Source organism: Streptopelia decaocto, assembly GCF_964273445.1.
Source record: "Streptopelia decaocto genome assembly, chromosome: 1".
NCBI classification, from domain to species: domain Eukaryota; kingdom Metazoa; phylum Chordata; class Aves; order Columbiformes; family Columbidae; genus Streptopelia; species Streptopelia decaocto.
The window spans coordinates 181,432,901-181,454,009 of record NC_138663.1 but is presented as its reverse complement, the minus strand read 5'-3'; the positions used below and the strand labels follow the sequence as shown (position 1 = coordinate 181,454,009).

Sequence of the window (21,109 nt, the reverse complement as noted above, 5' to 3'; positions counted from 1 at the left end):
ATCCCAGAAATCCTCACCACTGTATTTTTTTTAATTATATAACATACGAGTGACACTACATTCCTCCTTCCACACTGAATAAACAGACACTTTCGTTGTTACTACACTTGCCATGCCTTAAAAAGACAAAATTGAATAAATTCCTCTAGGCCTCACTATTCTCAAAATACAGTAATAACAATAGCAACCTGTCAAGTATTAAATAATTTTACTCCCTATTTCTCCTTTCATTAAAAGCTAAAAGTTCAAGCAGTAACAACAACAACAACAAAAGTCATTTTAATAATGACTTCACTTACCATGATAGCAATTTCATTATCTTTAAATTCTGTCACAAGGTTCTTACTACTTATAAACTGTTGCCTTTGTAGTTTTGGTATCTTGCCTTACTTCCTGTAAGCCTCATCCAAGGGTATATTCTGTTCTACTTCTTTCCTTGGATTAATCTTCGATTCAGCTTTCTTTTTCTATCCCATTTCTTGTCCATTTTCCAAAACAACTTCATGAGTTTTGGTGATGACCAATTTCTCTTTGTGCACACATTTTATGAACCTGTTTCTTTCTGTTCACTAAACAACAGATCCAACTTGACATTTATGTTTTTCTCTTCAAATTTAAATGTGGACAGGTTTTTATTTCTCATCTGACTTTTTTAATTTTTACCTTTTGCCTGTCTAATGTAGTGCTACAAAAGAGTGATGCCACTGCAAATAATGCAACCAAAGATGCACACTTTAGATGTTAAACAAAGCCTGACATGTCTGTATACAAACAGTAAAACAGTGAAATTGTCATTTGTAGTTATTTTGCTACTTTTGAAACATACTACATTATACTACAATCTTCAGTATAACAAAATCCATGCCACGTTTAAATATACTTCCAAGATTTTTTTCTGAATTTAGTTTCTTTAATTCAAGAAATTATTTACCTCAAATCCTCCATTCACATATTAATGCCAGCTGTCCCAGCAGTGTCTCCTTCTACCAGTATTTATAGGGCTGCGTTAGTAGAAAACACCTAACTAGTCTATACAGTTAAACCCAAAAAACAGAAATCAAATCTGTTACCAATCTTGCATTTTACAGCACTTCAGTTTTGCAAGGAAATAAAAGTTCTGTTTTTAAACCATGTGTTTCAATTCTACCTTGATATTGGCAATATTACAATTACTGCAAGTTGTACCAAGAATAAAATCATCCGCCTACAGAAAACCAACATAAAAACTTTATCCATTAAGCAGCACAGGTCACTGTTAACGTGGTGCTCGGCTGGTTTTGCTCTTCTTCTGCTTCACATAGGATCAATATTCAAAACCTCCAACTACTTCAGGTAACTTCACTACTCACACCTAGAAGAGCTACCTCACATTGGCATAGTGAAATTATCAGCTAGCTTTTAACTACAGGAGTCAGAATTCCCACAAGCTCAGCTGAACATGAAACATTTCATGCAGCTTCAAAAGTGAGCGCAAACCTCAGGCTCCAAATTAAATGCAAAGCTAACCCTCGTTTAGCTCTGCCAAGATCATCGTCTCACAAGTTTTGACTTTCTTTTTTTCTTTAAAAATATTTCTCCTACAGAGTGGGATAGAAGGATGAAAGACTTATTTCTATTTTTAAATAGTTCAAAGGTTTACAGATATTATGGTGTCCTGCACCATACAAGGAAAGAAAGGGATAAAAAGGCAAGCTGGCCAGCAAGACACCCTTAGGGGAGAGAGGCTGGGGAGAAGCATCAGAATTTTAGAACTGAACTTCTCCCACAAAGACCCATCTACCCACAAATTGGCAGAAAGAAGTTATTCTTCCCAAAGTTTACATCCTCAGTACCTTTCCAAAGAACCACACTGATGTATTATATCTTGCAAAATATGGTCAGCAGAGAACAGTCAGAAGTCAGGAGACACAATACCAATTTCTACTTTTGACAGTAATCCGCATGCTGAACATGATGATAACATTTCTGGCTCTTTCAGCTTTACACGTGGGAGAACAATAAATGGGTACGCTATTTTCATAATTCTGATCTCAACAGAACACATTAAGGGTATGTCTCTTGTTTCAGAAGTGCTATTTAAATGACTTAAATCATACTGATTTTCATTGTAAATTAGGGATCTAAACAGCCTGGGAATGTTCACAAATCTAGTAGATGCTTACTAACAGAGACAGTGTGAACACTGCAGGCAGAATAAACAATCTGCAACCTGGGAAAGTTACTCATCCTTCCTAGAATGGTCATTCTGATATGCAAAACATCGGTCCCTCATCTTGGTTGCAACTCTGTATGCAGCAAAAATGCCACCAGCTCTTCCTTCTGCAAGCAAACGAATGCTAAGTTTCCAAAACTTAAATTCAACAGTTAATCTTTTAAAGTATTAATTTAAAACTATTATTTGTAGTATAAAGCCTGTAAATGTCATGTATATTGATTTTCTCCATGTTCATATAATTATCTGTTCACAAAACTCTAATCATCATTAATGTACCTGCTCAAAAAAATCTATTTTCCCTCATTTTACAGATATCAGAATAGTATCCCAAGCCATAATGCTCAACCAAAAATATACAGCTCACCTCCCTGTTTATAATCCTTTCCCTTCTACCACTTTAAATATTTTCATTCAGAACTTCAAAATTTTTCACTCACTTTGTATAACATTTCTGCCTTTAAATAGTATCTTCTTTCTATCCATTTTCTTGTTCAAACCTATATTACAGTGGCATTTACCCCCTTCCTCTTCCAAGTCTCAGTTCTATTGGGTAAATATTCATTCTACTTTGTCACAGCATATTCTATCCTGGTTTCTTCCCCTTACAAAAGTATTGAGTGTTTTCAAAACTCTGTGTATACTAACTATATTAAGATTCACATCGTCTCTCGTGTCTTACAGATGTCTAAATAAAGATGTCTTTTGTGCTGAGGACATGAGAGAAACAGACTGGGGAAGGAAAAGAGGCTCAGAAACCACGTAGTGATATTTGGCTTCTACCTCCCATAAGGCCTGTGATCACATGTGATTGGGTCTTCAAAAACAAAGTTGTTCAACTAGAAGTGTTTGAAAAGGAACCTGTAGCACCTTTACTACTATAAAAGCACTTTGTGAGCTTTGAGTCAGTCTTTTCCAAGGCAGATGGGTCAAAGGCACGCAAAGTAACATCATTTCTACAAAAGCAATCTGTTTTCATGCATTTACATGCATAGCATGGCCAAACGTGGCTTTGGCAATTCTTAGCAGGGATACACAAAAAAAGGCCACCCTAAATTGGAAGTTAACTTTAGGGGTAGATGTTCAATAACAGCTGATCTTACTCCTGCTGAAACTGAGAGGTTTCAGCCTCCTATCATGTGATTTCTAGGCTGTCATCTTTTCTACTTCCTAGCCCTTGCACTAGTTTTGAACCTTCTCTACAAAGTAAGGTAGCAAAAAAACAAAACAAAAACAAAACAAACAAACAAAAAAACCCAATCAACAAACCTCCACACGGGGAAAGAAATGGGGACACACACATACAGAGTCAGTGGTAGAAAGACATTAATCTGCTCAAGCCACATTCTGAAACAGTAACCAGGCAATTGAGTGCTCCTAATTTGTTCCATACAACAAAAGGCACTCAGAGCACTTTATTTTGCCCAGAGAAGAGCCTAACAGCACCTGCAAAGCCATTGACTGCATTTCAGCTATGGGGGCATAAATCTCCAGACAAAAGAGGTAACTTTCAAAAGCACAACAGACTAGACTCAATATAGTAAAAGAACTAACAGATTATTTTCAACTGGAGTCAATAGCCTTGATGTTGATATAATCCACAAGCAAGGACACACTCAGACTTAGGGAAGAAAAAGAAAAAAAAGGACCAAAGGGCTTGAAAGGGTATTCCGCAGTTGTAAGTTGCTAAGAACATCTATGCTTGAAAAAAAATCACTTAGTTTGATAAAGCTCTTTCACAAAGCATTGCTTATCGGGGGGGGGAAGGAGGAACTAGAATATGTTAATATAGGTATGTCCAGACAGACCACACTATGAAGTTACAGTCCGAAAATGCTTTTATACTGTTGGATACATAACAACAAATACAAAACAGGTTTTCTTTATTTTTTTAGCCTAGATATAAAGGTACATTATATAGTAATCTCAAAAAAAAGAGAGTTACATCCCGTAAGTTTTGGCTGTAGGGCAATATTCAATTCATTTGTGAGAATAAACAAACATACTTCTTCCTCTCTCCTAATACACTTAAGATTTTATTTGTATAAGAGATGGAATAAGTAAGGTTAGAAATCTTCAGATAAACACAGGAAGTCTGTAGGAAGGGACTGACTATTGAACATAAAGAAGAAACAGAGTTGTATTCTTTTTTTTCAAATTTATAACTAAATATGTTATTTTTAATAATATGAGTTTGGATAAAATGAGCAAAATGAAAGGTTCTCAAGAAGACTCATCCAAAAAACCCCACAATGTAATCAAAATATGAATTCAAGATGATGAATTATAACCTATTCAATGCAGTAATAATCAGAGAGAATTCCTGAAAGGAGAGGGACATATCAAATATCTTTTCTTCCCTAATGAGCAAATAATAACCAAATTCTAAAGAAGAGTCCCTTTGGTGGTCCTTTTTCGTTCATGAAAGTATGTAGTACCACAAACAAGCTAGTCTGTATCTGTGACATTCTTCTCAGTACAACCTGCATTTATAATAAGGCAAACCAAGTGCACATCTACTGCTATGACTAGGAGAATTGCCAGAAGTGAGGAAGAATTACATCAATAAAGGAGCTGGAGAAAATCAGTGAGAATGAATTACGGCAACCTAATATATACAGTTACTTATTTAGACAAAAATTGGGAAATAATATTTTTCTTTTTTTTTTTTAAATTACATTAGCAAAGACGATTAAAAGTAACATATTTCACCTGAACCAGTATCAATCCCCAAAACAAGAAAAATTTTTCAGAAAGTGCTTTCAACTGTTGGGTACAAACAAGCGCATTCCTGGACTGTGATGGAGGACATCTTCTAAATTTGTTTGGGGTTTTGTTTGTTGGTTGGCTTTTGTTGGTTTTTTGGGTTGTTTTTCCTGTACATGATCCCACAGGAAGCACTTTGATGTCAAAGTTCAAGGTAAAGTGTGTGGCAAAAACTTTACACTAAAACCATACACGCCCTCAGATAACTGTTCAGGTGCTACTGTGATTTTTGGACCATCTTGAAAATAAATCTGTAGTTACACAATCCAAACAATTATTTCAAAGATGCTGACAGGCAGGCTACAATGTCTTGAGCACAGCATTGTCTGGAGAGCACACTCCACTTATAAACATTTTAAAAAATATCAGGTAGGAGTTCTTTTGTCTAGTGAGCATTCTAATATATAAAAAAAATATAAAAATACATATTATTTCCAGAATTTCATACTGTCCAAACTAGCATTCAAATGCTTCAATACATGTTTCTTTTCAAACAATCTAACACCTGATTAAAAAAAAATATTTGCTTCTCTCCCACGTCATCACAAGCAGCAGCCAGTAATGTTTCCTCGTGTGCTTAACTCACACAATAGAAATGGATGAAACAGGTATTCACCAGAAAACATTCAGAGGATTTGTCTTCAGAATGCAGCCAAAGCCTACAGAAAGAGGATGAAGTGATACCGGCAGCCATGGTTACACATTTAAGTAACAGCTTTAGGCTTTTTCTTCCTCTTTCATAAACGAACATGCTTCCAGCATTCCCAGTAGCTTTGAGGAATATAATTGCATACTATTACTTAAGAACTATGTGATTACTGTGCCACTGTCTTCTGCATAACCCAGCCTGTAATAAAAGTGATAAGAATAGCGTTTATTATTTTTGAAATGATTTTTGCAATGCATCCACACTGATGTGGTTTAAAACATCTGACTAAACTCAAGATACTTTATGCAGAGGTTTTATTTTCTTCTAACAGTACTGCGCACTATGTAAACTCCCTTCTGTGTACAAAGATACTGCCTGAAAGTTCATCTGACTGGGTCACTCAGCTCTTGAGCAAAACTTTCAAAGACAGAGGAAAAAAATGCTCTATCATGTCTCTATAAACAAGATATATTCAATGCAAAGTCACAGAAGAAAAAGCATACCAACAAGCTGCACAAGCAGAAAGTGAATAGTTAAGCCTCTACAGTTAGTATGAAATGTAACTGCAATAAGAATTAGAAAAGTCAAACAACTGTGCCCTGGCTATTAAGACAATCAAGCTGCTTCCTTTTCCTAAGTGCATCAATTGCTATATAAAATCCAACTTCTAACTTCAGGAAGAAAATAAATGGATGAACTGAAAATTTGAAATTTAACACTTCTGTCTTCCTCAGATATACCTAAAGCATTCAGAACTTCCATAGAAAACAAGCTTGATAATATTCGAGAGTACCTGAATCCAAAAAGAACTGTTAATATCTAATGCTAAAAGACTGTCAAGGTGCAGACATGATTTCAGTTTTCTGGAAATCCCCTGCTTCTCAGACCTCTAAACTCACTCCCCAGACTAGTCTATTCTTCAGTGAGATTGGCCCTCATTAGCAAAAAAAAAGCTTTGACAGTGAAAGGCTACTCCTACCCCAAATACCAAATTTTCACGGCTTCAGAGACATGCCAGCACATCAAATACAAAAGTAAAAGTCACTCATTGCAAGGATACATTCCAAGCAGTACAAGAAAGTGCTGTTTTTATACTATGTACATTTATGGAGAGGAAGTGAGAGAGAAAATTCCCATCAAGAGTTTGCCCCAAGAGCTTCAAAAATCTGGGCTGAAGCCAAGCGTCTCTTCTGTTTATATATTCTACTTATGTAATGTAACAAGTGAAAAGGAACACAGATTTTTCATAAATAAGACTTAACTCACAAGGTAAACAATTCCCATTAAACAGTTACAACATATTGTTACAAACAAAAATATAAAGTAACTACAGATTAACACATGGTCCCCCTAAAAGGGCAAAATGTAAAAAGGGCTGTTGTTGTTACAAGACTGAGGCATGGGCTGCTCTACACTGCTGTTTATACAAAACAAAAAGAGAATGAAAATCTCATTTTACAGTTAATTTTATATAGAATGTCTTCTGTGCAAACTCTGAAAAAAAAGCACATTAATGCTTGAAGGCAAAAACTACTTTTTTCCCGAGCTCTCCTCTAAATAGAAAACTTACTCAAACAAGAATATAACAAGCATGTACTACCTATATATGCAAAACACAGCTCATGCTTGTACAGAATGCACTTACACAATATAGAAATACTAACACATAACCACTGCTAATCAAAGATTTTTTTTTTTTTCTAGTACATAATTTCGTTTTCCAGCAGTTCGGATCAATATTAGGTCAAAACAAACAAGCTAACCTTCTGGATTTCGAGACCGCTTATCTCATTTTGCAGCGTGTCTTCATTAGATTACAACGTTAAAAAAGAGATAAAACATCTTGTTTGGGGAGACAAGCTGCGTTCAGTTCCACTAGCACGTTTTATCCCTTTCACTATCACATCTGTTACTGAGTCAGTTAATGGTTAGCAAGGCAATTCATGCTACAAATTTACAGTAGTTTCATTCACTGAGGCTCCTTCGTGTTTCTCTTTTATTGATACGATGAAATAGGTGTTCATACGGATCACTGTGAAATCCGTTCAGCAACAGCAAACAAGTGACAGACCTAAATAACAATTACATATTATGTATACCACACATCTGAGATATTACTCTGTTCCTCATAGCTGGATTAGATACACATATGCAGTCAGTACGTATGTCTCCACATACAGAAATACATAAATACCCTCATGTTCAAGAGCAGTTGAGAATTTAGGTTCATGTTATCACATGTTTGCATGCAGGTATAGCACCTGCTGTTTTGTAGGACAAGTAACTACTTGTCTACTCCTTTGCTGTTACAGCACAACTATCTTCAGCAGACAAATGGGGACGCGAGAGGGCATGCGGAGGCAGTACACTAAAGATCTTAGGAATATGCTAATATATTCTTCTAGTGCGGGTTTGCACTGTTCTACCTAGTTACACTAAGTAAAGAATGGTTTAGTTTCCAAACCTCGGCACAAACAGGGGCAGAAAAACAGATATGACCCTTTGTGTGGGACTGCCCCCTCAGGTGAGAAACACGTGTGCCCTTTTTTGTGTTGAAGAGTGTGAGGGCAAATTAAATGAAGACTGGATACACCTCCTGTCACCCCTCCTGCCTGCAGGGTTGTCAGGCCTACCCTCTCTGCAGATTTATGTAATGATGGTGTCCTCCACCACAGAATATGTACAGTGCCTGTGAAGCCACTGATTTCTCTCTGAATTTGCCTTGGAAGATAGTATTGCATACAGAGCTGGAACTACGGCTGCATGACTGTAAAGGTACAAGTTTCAATGTGAACCCCATTGTCAGACAAGCAGCACTTGTGAAAAGTAGCATGCTCCCTGGGGTAGCTGCAGAGCAAAATTGTTCCTATGGACATGCCTCCACCTGTGGCGTGAAAACAGACGAGGTGTTCAGAGGCACACAAGTGTCTTAATGTGGTTACATACAGACTTGCATCCCCTCCACACCAGGCGGGTCCACCCACATGCAATGGGACAGAAGAAGCAGATATCCACCCTGGCACGCGTATGCATTCCTCACAAAACCGATTCAAAGGTGGGCTGGCTGCCACCTCAAACCTCAGCGGTCGGGGAAGGGTGGCACAGACATGTACATTCCGCAAAGGGGGGAAGAAGACAGGTGCGAGCAAGAATTCCCCCCTACACACACACACACACACACACTCTCCCCAGTGTGCCAGGGGAGAGCCAACTCTGCCTCACCAAATGCAGAGAGGGGGAGGATGGAGGGGGGTGTGCAGCGATCCAGCCATATGGGAGCTAACACCTACTTCATAGACCAAGGCGGGGGGTGGGGGGGGCGGCGCGGAATAAAGCAAGCAGAGTGCACAGAGAGCTGGGCGCGGGCTGGGTTTCCGTGTGGGGACGGGTGAACGTCTCATACCAGAGGCTGAGTGAAAGGGTGGGGAGCAGGTGTCCTCCTCATGGGGAGGTTGAGGGGCACTAGGATGCCTGAAGGGGCGGGGAGGGAGGAGGAAGGTTAGATCCCGATTAGATCGCCGGGGGATCCACCTTCCCCCCTCCCTCCCCGCCCCCCTCAGTCAGACACCGGCACCGGTCGCCCCCCCCGTTCCCCGCCCGGCCTCACCTGCCCGCACCGTGTCGGAGAGGTCGTGGCTGAGGGCAGCGGCGCTGCGCGGGAACTCCTTCAGCTTCCTGCCGCTCAGGTTGAGCCCCCCGGAGTTCGCCGCTTCTTCCAGCGCCCGCTCCAGACCGCGGTTCAGCGGCGCCTGCAAACCCAGCGCCCCGCCGCAGCCGCCGCCGCCCACCCCGGCCGTTGCCGCCGACAGAGCAGCGGCGGGGAAGGGCTGCGAATCGCCTCCCAGCGTCGCCATCTTCCCCCTCGCCCGCCTCGCCGCTGGGGGTACCCGAGAGAGACGCCGGACCTGCCTCCCTCTCTCCCTTCCTCCTCCTCCTCCCGCTCGCTGTGGTGGCGGCGGCGCCGCCGGGAGGGGGAGGGGGAGCGGCGGCGCAGGCAGGAGGCGGAGGCAAACGGCCCGGGCGAGGCGCGCGTACTGCGCATGCTCCGCCTCGACACCGACCCGCCCCCCTCCCTCCCGCGGGCCATGCGCGGGGTGGGGCGCTGCGGCGCCACCTAGCGGCGGCGCGCCCCCGGCCTCGGGCCGCAACTGCAGCCGCAGCTGGAGAGCTGAGCTCTCCATTGGTGTTTGCCATCTCATCCTCACCACCTTCCCTTTTAAAGACTAGCTCGGGACGGCTGCTTGAGAGAGCCCAGCGGAGAGCAACGAAGGTGGTTAAGGGAGTGGAGCATCTCCCTTAGGAGTAAAGGCTGAGGGAGCTGGGTCTCTTTAGCTTGGAAAAGAGGAAACTGAGGGGTGACCTCATTAATGCTTAGAAATACGTAAAGGGTGAGTGTCAGGAGGATGGAGCCAGGCTCTTCTCGGTGACAACCAATGATAGGACAAGGGGCAATGGATACAAACTGGAACACAGAAGGTTCCACTTAATATGAGAAGAAACTTCTTCACAGTGAGAGTGACAGAGCACTGGAACAGGCTGCCCAGGGAGGTTGTGCAATCTCCTTTCCTGGAGACGTTCAAAACCCGCCTGGACACCTCATCTGTAACCTCATCTGGGTGTTCCTGCCCCGACAGGGGATTGGACTGGATGATCTTTCGAGGTCCCTTCCAATCCTTAACATTCTGTAATTCTGTGATTCTGTCTGCCTGCCACCTGCTTGGGCCCCTTTTCCTGGCATCCTGCGCCGGCAGGTTCGGGGGCTGGATAACACAGGAATTTGTGGTTGGGCGGTGTGAAACCACCACGCAGGCATGCAGGCAAGCATGCATGGGCTCAGGCAGTGGTCTTCATTTGAAAATTAAAAGCTGCAGTGCTGGTGCTACTGAGCCAGGCCATGGGGAGCGTCTGCCCCGCAGAAGGCTTTTCTGTGACTTGCTTCTCCTGCAGCCACTGGTTCACACTTGTGTGGCCACGGGGGCCCAGCCTGGCAAAGAGAGACCCCTGAAGGTGTGATTTGTAGTGACAAACCAAGCACAGGAACCATGGTCAGTTCAGCTTTCAGTGAGATAACCTTCCTGAGGGGGCAGGAGTGTTGGGTTTTTATTCCCCTTTCCCACTTTCTGCAGCTTTGCAAAGCTGAGCCCAGGAGTGGGAGAGGAGCGAGGCTTCATGTTTCCGCAGGGTTTACAGAGTTCAAAGCTAAAAAAGGACTTGGATGTCATCACCCATGGCCTGTATTTTACAGACCATTGCATTTTTCTCAGTTACCCTATGTTCTGTATTGTGACCAGTGGCTGACATTAAACCAAAGCCTTCCCAGCTCCAGGAAGTTCAAGCACTAAGTGCTACAGGGACAAGGAAGACAGAATTGCCACAAGGAAATAACTCTCAGTTTCTGAAAAACGGGAGAGATCATAGTGAGTTTAGCAGTCACAAGAAGAAACAGCACTGGTTAAAAGGGAGAAAGGGTATTAGAGGTAGATCTTTTAACATAACAACATCATATGATCCATTAAAAACTTGTTCTTTGTAATTGAGATTTGCTCTCAGTATCAGCATTTTTCATTTAAGTTTTATATGCATTGCATCACTGCAGCAGTGTTGCAGGCAGCACAGCAGCATTTTCAAAGAGGCTGCCTTACATTAAAGAAAGGTTAGATGGATAGGAAGGGGATTGTTTTACTGGAAGTATATTTATACTGCACCTAAAATATAGGCCTTGAGCTTAAACTCTAGTTCAAACTTGCCAGTTCTTCATGTTTGATGTAGAGATCTTAGCTTTCAGCATGACAAATCCAGTGTCCTACCAGTCTGACAAAATTTTGGGTGCACCAGGGACCGATTCTTGACACCATTCCTTGGAACAACCCCTACATTAAGAGGAAATCAACAGTTACCACATCAACAGTTGTGCCCAGATATCACATTACTTTTGACAAAGCACTTTGGTGGACTTTTAAGATAGTTTTTCCCACAAATTTCCACTAGTCACAGCATGGTTTGGGTTTGTTAAAAAGCTTAATTCCAGCTTGCATGCAATCTTTGTATTGCTGCTGGAAAACATAATCAAACAGATGAAGAGCTACCTCTTCTCAGCAATGTAAAGAAAGTCTTGATGAACAGTAGTACAAGTTGTACTTGTAAAATGTGAATAAAAGCAACTGCTAGGCTTCCCCAATAATGGAACTTTTTTGAATGCAAGTTTAGTGAACTAGGTACTGTATTCTTTGACACTTAGAGAAATCTGAAATAACATAGGTTTTATAACTCAGTAAATGACTTTGCAGAGGAGATGTCCTGTGTATTAATTTACCCAACATCATGGAACTTTATTTTGAAACTAGTAATATAGAACTAAACAGTCAGGCAGCATATCTTTAGAAATCATCTTCCAGCATCTGCTCTTTACAGTCAGGTAACAGGCTTGTCTTTTGGTTGAGGTTTGGTAAGTTTTCCCACAGTGGGACAACACGTTCCTTCCTTCCTCACTTCTGGCACGACAAAAGTATTTCTAGAGCTGATTTTGATTAAAAAAAAAAAATATATATATATATATATAACAATTTCTCTTTGATTTCTTCTCACCATACCTCTGATCCTGGGATTTGGTTCACAGCATCTCAGATAAGGAATGCTAGCAGCAATACCTTTCTTATCACCATTTATTTGAAGGGCAACTAATCCTCCTTTGCAGGAAGCACCCAAGGTGTGGAGGAGCCTGATGGTTCCCCGGCACACAGGCAGGCACAGCGTGCCCACCTCAGCTTGCCCCACTGGGCTCACATGAAGGGTCTGTGGCTGGCAGAGGCAGATAAGTCAGCCCAGCCCCTTAAGACACCAAACATCAGGACAGCTGGGACATAGAGAGGCTGGAGCTACCCTGGTACGCGGTCTAGCCAGGGTTGAAGATGTAGGTTCCGCTTTATAGCAACACCACGGCACACTCTAATAATCAGGGCAGAAGTCTGTTTTAAACTGCGTGTTGATCTGAGTGGCTGAGGTGCAACGCAGGCATGATGTGTGCTTATCAGATACTGTGTAGAAACTCCTAGGAGCAGCACTTAGAAGGCTGATAACATTAGCAAGATTGTGGAAAAAAATACAGAGCACTGAAGCTGTATTGCCCTGACTTCCTCTCTTCTCTGCCTGAGTGCTGTGCCAGATCTCTGTTCCTATAGATACAAAGGATTATAAACTGGAAACTCTACAGAAAAATAAAAATCAATCACAGCAGCACCAGTTTGCTGTCCATGCAGATGTATACAAGAGGCCACACTCCATATATTGACTTTGACTGGATCACAAAGTGGGTACAGCCTGGCACAGCAGCAGCGGAAAACTGTCATTGAAAGCAGCCCTTCCATTCCTTGCCCCCAGCAACATGATCTTGCCAGTTCCTATGTGGTGGTATTTGCACTTGTCTGACTCTTCAGTGAGTCCTAGAACAGCTTAAAAATTAACTCTAGAAGGAAATGAAAACAGTAGATGCTCTTCAGGGAGCAGACACAAGTGTAGCAGAGGAAAGAAGGAATGCAGAAGGAAGGCTTATGGGTGGAGCAGAAGGACAAGATTGCAGAGGTGACCGTTCCGCAAATTTGGTCACACATAATGGCTGCGACAGGAAAAATCCTATCAGAGGTGTAGAGAAAGTAACATAGCTGAGGGAGACCATGAGTCTTAGAGTCTCAGAGTGAATTTCTATGACTTTAAATTGGCAGAAAAGAGGCAAACAATAGGGCCCACATGTTTTGCATAGATCAGAGTTGGGTGAGGGCTTATGTGCAGGGAGCTGGTGCCTCACAAGACCACACATGACCTCAGTGTGGAGTCCTGTCCTGTACTGGACATAGGGTTTTTCAGCATCGAGTGGGAAAGCCTCAATTTACTTCTATGTACAGATATTTACCTCATGCTTCCTGTGCTCTAAGACAATCCTGAAGAGCTATTATCATGAAGTAGCTTGCACACAGGGTATGCCGAGTGTTTGTTCACATGGATGTTCTGGGTGGACAAGTTGTCTGGTACAGAGACAAAAACAACACACAAACACTAAAATGCCAAACAGCAAGTGAGTGAGCATCACTCAATCTGCAAGGCTACCTCCACTTGGTACAACACAAAACATCAGTCACAACTCAGAAAAGCCCCATTGTACACCCTTGGTAGCATGACTGTAGTGACACTAGGACAAGGAAAATTATTAGATGAATCCCAAGAGAAAAAGCATGCAGACTGAAGGTGCCCACAGACTAGAAGATGTTTCTTTCAGTTAAAGCACAGACTCCTGAACCTGCTCACAGCATGCCTAAGACAAGTGGTTCGTAGCACACAGCAGCAGAACGAGTAGCCTACGCAGAGCAGACAATGAGCTGCAGCTTCCTTGCAGCAAAGCTGGTGAGAAGAGCTTGAAGGGCTAGGAAGCTATATCAGGAAATAGCTCAGAAAAATCCATCTATATAGCACCTGCCTCACAGAATGCTCAGGAAAAAAAAAAAGGGGAGGGGGGGAAAGAAGGCAGCAATTAATTGATAGGAGGCAGGAGATGAGGGGAAGCTTAGATATAAAGCAGGAGCTCAAAAGGTAGGTAAGCAGCATGGTCACTGCTCAGAAGATACACAAGGTTCATACTCACATCTGAGAAAGGTCACTACATAAGGGGGCAAAATTATTTAAAAGCACTTCTTGGTCCCAGTCACTGATCATGGTAGCTCAGGAAAGCATCTCCCTCTCTGTGTCATGAGACCCGACAGGTGAGAAGGTTCAAAACACACACTGAGTGATAGTTGATCAGGTGCCACAAAATCAATCTTGAATGGCACCACATATACTAAACATGTTGGCGAGATTCACTGTCATGGTAGCGATGCTGCTGGACAGCCATGGATGTGACAGTACAGAAGCTGCAAGAGACCAGGACCAAAAGCTCAGTTCTCAGCTATGAGATCGTGAAAATAGACCTAAGGGTAAACTGAAACCAAAATTAAACTCAGTATCCCTGAAAGACCTGAGCTGACTAAACACTTAAAGGCAACAAAGTAACGTGCCCATACCTGAACTATTAATTTAGTTCAAAGACTATTAGCAGTTGTAAACTGGCAGAGTTTCTTCCAGGTTTCTCAGATGCACTTGAAACATGCAATATGATAGAGCAGTAGCTACATCCATGCTTACCTTGAATCCACTGCTGAAATACAACTTCAAAAGGGATTCAGTGGAGAATAGGGGACTGTTACCAGAGTGAGAGCCTTGCTCTTGAGACAGGAAGAACTGGCAGGTTTTTGCACCACGATCGGTAGAACAAAGATACACCTAAGTTCGGAAAGGAACGTCTGGCAGGAGTTTGCCTTTGTGAAAATTTGAAACAGCCTCTAGTAGGGCAAGAAGCCATCAGAGTAAGAAATAACCTGTCTTCTAATAAAAATAGAGGAGACGATCAGTTGTTGTCACTAGCAGTGAAACATTTACAGAGAGACACTGTTGGCAGTCCCACAATGCCTCCAGTGTATGCTGTTGAAATACCACAGTTTATATGTCTGTTGCAAACAAACTATGCAAACCCGATTTACTAGCCGCAGCAGACTATTAGCACAGACACATCGAATTGAAATAGCAAGTACTCAGATTATTGCAAAATTCAGAAAATGCAATAAGGTAGAAGACATCAACCAAGCAGTTGAAGTCTGGTTTCTAGGTGGAGCACATAAGGCAAAGATTTTGTAAGATCCACATTCATTACCATGGGAAAGACAGCAGGTAAAATGCTTAATATCCCTGTTAAGAACAGTAAAATACACTTGGACCAAGGATAACCACTGCCTGGTAAGCAGTTGTCATATACATGAAGAAAGTAAAGGCCTAAAAGACAAAAGCAGCAGTGGAAATAGAACAGCTCTACCTGCATGCAAGCCCAAATATTTTCCCTGCAAACCACACAAACCATCTCTTTGGTATGAACAAGTTCTTGAGACACCTGGAACTTCAGTAAGAGCCATGAACCAGCACCAGCCTAGTGGTTGTAAACCACTCACCTGACTTGAGTGAAGTAACTAATTTTAGTTGACCAGTGCTGTGTATCTGCCTTTTCTCCATTCAGGCTGTATGGGAATTGCACAAGGATGGTGAGGAGGCTAACTGTAAATATGCTCAAGTGACTGCAGCTGTGGTACAGAGAAAGCATTTGCATCACACTAATTGTTTTACTGACCTTGTGTGCTTGACAAGTAGAACCTCTATGTTAGATAACACAGACCTGTGAGAAACTCTAAGGCACCTTATCACTATACCTGAGATTCCAGCTTTGTTGTGAGGAAGAGCAGGAGGCTGCACCTGTTTGAAGCCTTGAAATACAGGTGAACGCAGCAGGCCAGCAATCTTCTACCAGGGCTGAGTTCTGCAGCACCGGTGTCTTCCTTTGTGTCACCTCTATCCAGGAGCTTAGGTGCTACTTCAGAAATTCCCTGGTAGAGAGGTAACTAAAAGGAAACTTGCTCTTTGCAACTCCATTCATGGCCTCTGTTTGCTTCTTGTGATGAGCCTGTGTTGGTTCACACACAGGCCAACGATGTTGCAGATACCAGTCAACTGGCAGCAGTAAGTGTGAAAGTAATTTTGCAAAGACGGTTTTCGGATACTTGCCACTGGGAAAATACAGCATGCATGCAATTTCTGAATGGTAAATTATATCCAAGAACATGGTAATAATCAGATTTAATGCTTTGATAATGCACACGAATAACCAGCAGCACCTCTTTACCCAGAAGGTATTTCACCCCTAAGGGGTATCTCTGCTTTCCAATATGCATCCAGGCCCACTGAAGCAAGGGTTATTTGCAATAACAGCACCAGCAGAATAAGGCCTTTACTAGCAAAGAGCAACCTCCTCCTTGGATGTACTAACAGCCCCCAAACATCATCAAGGATGCCAATATACAATATTTTGTTAAAGAACAAGTCATGTGAACCCTCAGTTTTAATCACTTAGTTTCAATCTCTTTTCCTGGAAGTGAAGGTGTATGTGTTATAGATCGATAGGTTTTGGCCCATGGGGGAACACTGCCATGGGACACAGCCAAGGGAAGCGCTGGACTAGGAAGGGGATACCCGGTATACTCTATATTTCAAGAACTGTGGGCTGTATGACATACAAATAAAATGCAAGTCTTAGAGCAGCCTTTAATTCTTTTTTAATTCATACATGATGCTAGAGCAGCTGACAGTGTTTGCACATTCTGGGGTGCTCAAAAATAACTTATATCCACGTTTGCCCTTTGTCTGCTGTGCTGTGAGACAGCTCTTGAAAAAGAGCAGCGGACAATAAAGATCAAAGTTTATGATTTAACTGCAATTTATGTCATCACCCCTTCCGTAAAGATCAAGGCATTCAGCAATTCACGCTAAACTTCCCAAGAACAATCATTTTGACATAACTACCAAGAAATATCGCACTCGCTGTTTTATTTGAGAGAAAACCAGACTCAGCTTGTTTCATCAAAAGTCACTAACACATCTAAAGTAACTATAGTAACTCTATACCAACTAAGTTTATAACCAATATTTTAGAGGCATTTTACTCCCAGATAGCTATAGAATACAGCACTCTGTTTAGACCAGTCTTATATTCTTCCAGCACATAATAAAGCCTCCATCCTGTAAAACAGGAGTGTCAAACCTGTTTTCACTGGGGACCACATCACCTCTGCTGTAAACAGTCACTTTAATATTGTTTCGAGCCTGTGAACTGGATCACTGGAGACCAGCATGGGGTGGTCTGGGGTGCAGAGGCTGTGCCAAGGAGGACCTGATAAGAGAACCTGAGAACTGCTCTTCTAGGTGGTGGCTTTGGTACTTCACCTGCAGCAGAAAGCACTTCCCAGCAGCACATCACAGGCTTGCAGCATCTGGGAGGTGAGCAGGATCCTCATCCAGCAGACTCCTGCCTTCCAGTGAGGTCTGGGTCCTACAATCACAATACGGGGGTGTGAACTTTCCACTACTCCAAAACCTCATGTGCTATGTACCACTGACCAGACACAGCAGGAGCTTGGTGGGAGCCACAGGCAGGACCCTGATAGAAAGGTAGCACTCCCCTCTGGAGTCTCCCTCCAAAGCCCATCATGCGACTTGTCCTTTGTCCCTGTCCTTTTCCAAACCACACCATTATATGAGAGGATCTCAGTCTTTGCCAAAGAGGATAGTTGAAAGAACCAAAGTAATTGATGGATGTCTAGGGCAAATTCCTCTCATTTTTATTAAAGAAAAAAATGCTGGAGATCCCCATCAAACAAAGACTTCGTTGCACTACTCTGTGCAAGAGGACAGCTACTGGCCAGAATCTCTTACATTATAAGTGTTAAATTATGTTTCATAAACAGAGGCTTACATGTTTGGTGACTGAGTGCATATGGTAAAGTAAGAAGCATAATATCAAGGAGCACAATGGAAACAGTAGATTCCTCTTGGGAAGAAACAGTATGCAGCATTCCTAGTAAGACTGACTGCAAAAGACAGCTACAAATTGTTGAGATGGGGTAAGTCCAGGTTCTTGCAGTGCTGAGCAGGCAGCCCTCCTCTCTTTATCTCCTCCTCTTGCTCCAGATGAACACTGTTGGACAGGGCAATGCACAGCCAGCAGGAGAGCTTTCCTTCTCGCTGGCAGGTGGAGATGCAGCCTGCTCCTGGGCATGGCAAATAAAGGCAGTTAGCTGCAGAGCTTCATACCCTGCATGTAGTGGAAGCCAGGACGGTGCGAAGGGGCGGTTGATGCTCCATCCAATTTCTCACAACAGTTCAGCTCCTGGGAGATGTCAGGAGGTCCTGCCCTTGCTGCAGAAACTGATGGGAAGGGGGCTGTTTACTTTTGCACAGAATCCATTCATAAGGGCACACTCCTTATATTCTCAATGTGCATCCATTTAAGGACACCTACCTGAGTGTCCTTTTCTGTTCTCCTCCAGTTTTGTTTGAGCCATTTCCCTCACCCTATGCCTTCAAGTGCTTTCTTAGAATTAACGCCTCACACTCTATTTTTAACAATAGGAGATGAACACTGAAATAGCAGAGCTATGTGAAGCGTACGTGGAGAGAGGGGAAGGAAAAGCAATTTTCCACCCATCCCCCCATCTGTGATCTGTACATCTCTGTTAATATGTAAAACACAGCGCAGTCTGTACAGCCTACATTGCATGTATCAGTTAGAACAGGGATGTTTTTTCCATGTGTTGCCTCTAGCACTGAAAACACTGCTATTACTAAAACACCCAAGCAGTAATGCAGATTACTAGCCCTCAGTGGTTCTAATAGAGGAAAGAGAAACAGCAGAAGTGCCTGAGAAAAAACCTTTCAGGGATCTTGCTACCTTTTCCTGAATTCGTTTGGGCATATAGATGCTGATGGTGTGTCCTTTATCTCTTTCATGGGAGCCTAGAGAGCTGTTTAGAAATACAGTGAAACAAATGTTCTTAGTACTCTGAATAAAATAAAAAGTAAGGAAAGTACTGGTCAGGGAAAGCCTTCAAACCCTTGCATGACAGATAGGCAGGGGATAGAGATTATTTTTAAGGAAAAAAAAAAAAAAAAGAAAAGGAAATAGAAATCAGAGTTTATAACCAGCACCTTCCTGTTTTTTATTTTTTCCCCAAAACATTCTGCATTCTCCATGCTTGCAAAGAAGCAATTGATTTTTCCAACATATTAAGCTGGGAATTTGTTAGGGTGATTGCAACTGTAGTGCAAATACCTTCTGCTCTGACAAGATTCCTCTCTCTGTAATTACAGTCCACATCAATGACATATTTTTCATAAAGCGTTTCAGAAGTTTTTTTCCAAAGTCGTAAATCACCGTTCTTTGTCTATACACAACACAGCTGAAACTCACACAAACCAGCAGCAAGCTCCTCACACCTTTCATCTATGGCCACTTAGTTGTCCTTTAGGTCAGCAAGTCCTACTGCAGCAGCATCTCTTATGTGACAAGTCAGTTGGCTCCACATCTCTCTCATCAAGTGCTGCCCATCAGCACTGGAGCACAGGGAGCTTTTGGTCCAGTCCCTGAGTGGGTTCGGCTTGTGTGGAGCAAACTCCTACCCATCTGTAGGACCTTCTCAGGCTGCTTTTGTGTGGATGGTTACACTGAGCATGCCTGATTTCAGGCACTGCAGTTTGTTAAAACTGGGATTCAAGGAGCAGAAAACATACACAGAAAACTTATAAAATGCCTTTCCTGAGCTGTGTCAGAGGTACTTATTTACCTGTTTACTTATTCACAGGGACACTGCTTCTTTCATTCACAGCATCTCCAAATTACCTGGTGCCTCATGTACATACTGACATTGGTCACGCCATGGATATTTAACCAGATAAGTGAAGAAGATTGACTTCAAGACAAGCCTGTATTTAAAGGCTAATTACCAGGCGCGTCTCACATTTGCAACATCTCTGCAATAAAAACTCTGAAAATTGGCTAGTGCTCATGTTTTTAACAGAACACCATCCAGTATTAAGCCAAAGTCTTAATAAATCTAAATATATTACAGGACTTTTATAAGCCATCAAGCATGGAATTAGGCTTACCTTGCAATAACTCATTTTTATTAATCTATATTGATAGGTAATAATTACATTTGTAGATGTCAGTTCCTTTGAAGCCCAGTGTAATTTTTCTGTCATTTTGCCTACAAGTGATGTCAGGCTAACAAGCCTATAATTAGTGACTCAACACACCCTCTGAATTCTGGCACAGAACTGGTATTTTCCCTGTCTTGTGTAATTTGTTTCCTATTCCAAGGTGTTTTCTAAACATCTTCAACTGCTGATGCATTGAAAGTTGTGTATGAATCTGCTAGGATGCAAGCACAAATTCTGCTACATTCTGAATGCAAACATAATACTTCAAATATTTCTGTCTGTTCTGTGTCACTGATATCAGTTTGCCTGCTGTTTCTGGTGACAGGCCTAAAACACCACCATTGTTCCTAATGATTGAATGCTTTCATGTTATGCTTGACTGTTATTTGCAGATTGTTCTCTGAAATATTTACTTACCTATTTTCAACACTTAATAATTTCTTACTTATATGGATTCCTCTTTTTTGTTCACTATAGAAATTATGTCTTTTCAACAGCTGATTTCCTCCTGCCACTGAATCATGACTGATGTTCAGTCCCTCCTTGACAAAGGGGAAAATTTGTCATTTTTCTGTCTAAATAAACTTCTCTGAAACACATAATGATTTTCATTTTTCTACCTATCTTTTAGCTCTGATACACTTTTCTCATAATTTCCCCCTGCTTCAGGAATTTATTTTTCACAATAACCAATACACACATGCTATTGGTGGCCACTATGCAGTGCTTGCCCATATTGAATGTAATCAGATCATGATCATTGGCGCTGAGGCAACCAAAGCTTTCCAGTGTAGCCATTATTAATTCTTTTTTTATGAACGGAGACGTAACAGAAATCCTGAGCCAACAGCTAAATTAAA

General features: G+C 41.9%; 1 protein-coding gene across 8 annotated transcripts in view; it reads right to left on the bottom strand.

Moving 5' to 3' along the window:
- LRCH1 (leucine rich repeats and calponin homology domain containing 1) overlaps nucleotides 1–9,588 on the bottom strand; it is a 128,059-nt gene extending 118,471 nt beyond the window's left edge. For all 8 annotated transcript variants that reach the window (XR_014183525.1, XR_014183526.1, XM_082047563.1 and 5 more), the window contains exon 1: nucleotides 9,235–9,588. Coding sequence is in view for 6 of the 8 variants with exons in the window: in XM_082047563.1 (XP_081903689.1) it covers nucleotides 9,235–9,481 (247 nt within the window). In the remaining 2 variants the exon portion in view is untranslated. The remainder of the gene's footprint in view (nucleotides 1–9,234) is intronic.
- Between the last annotated feature and the right edge of the window lie 11,521 nt (nucleotides 9,589–21,109).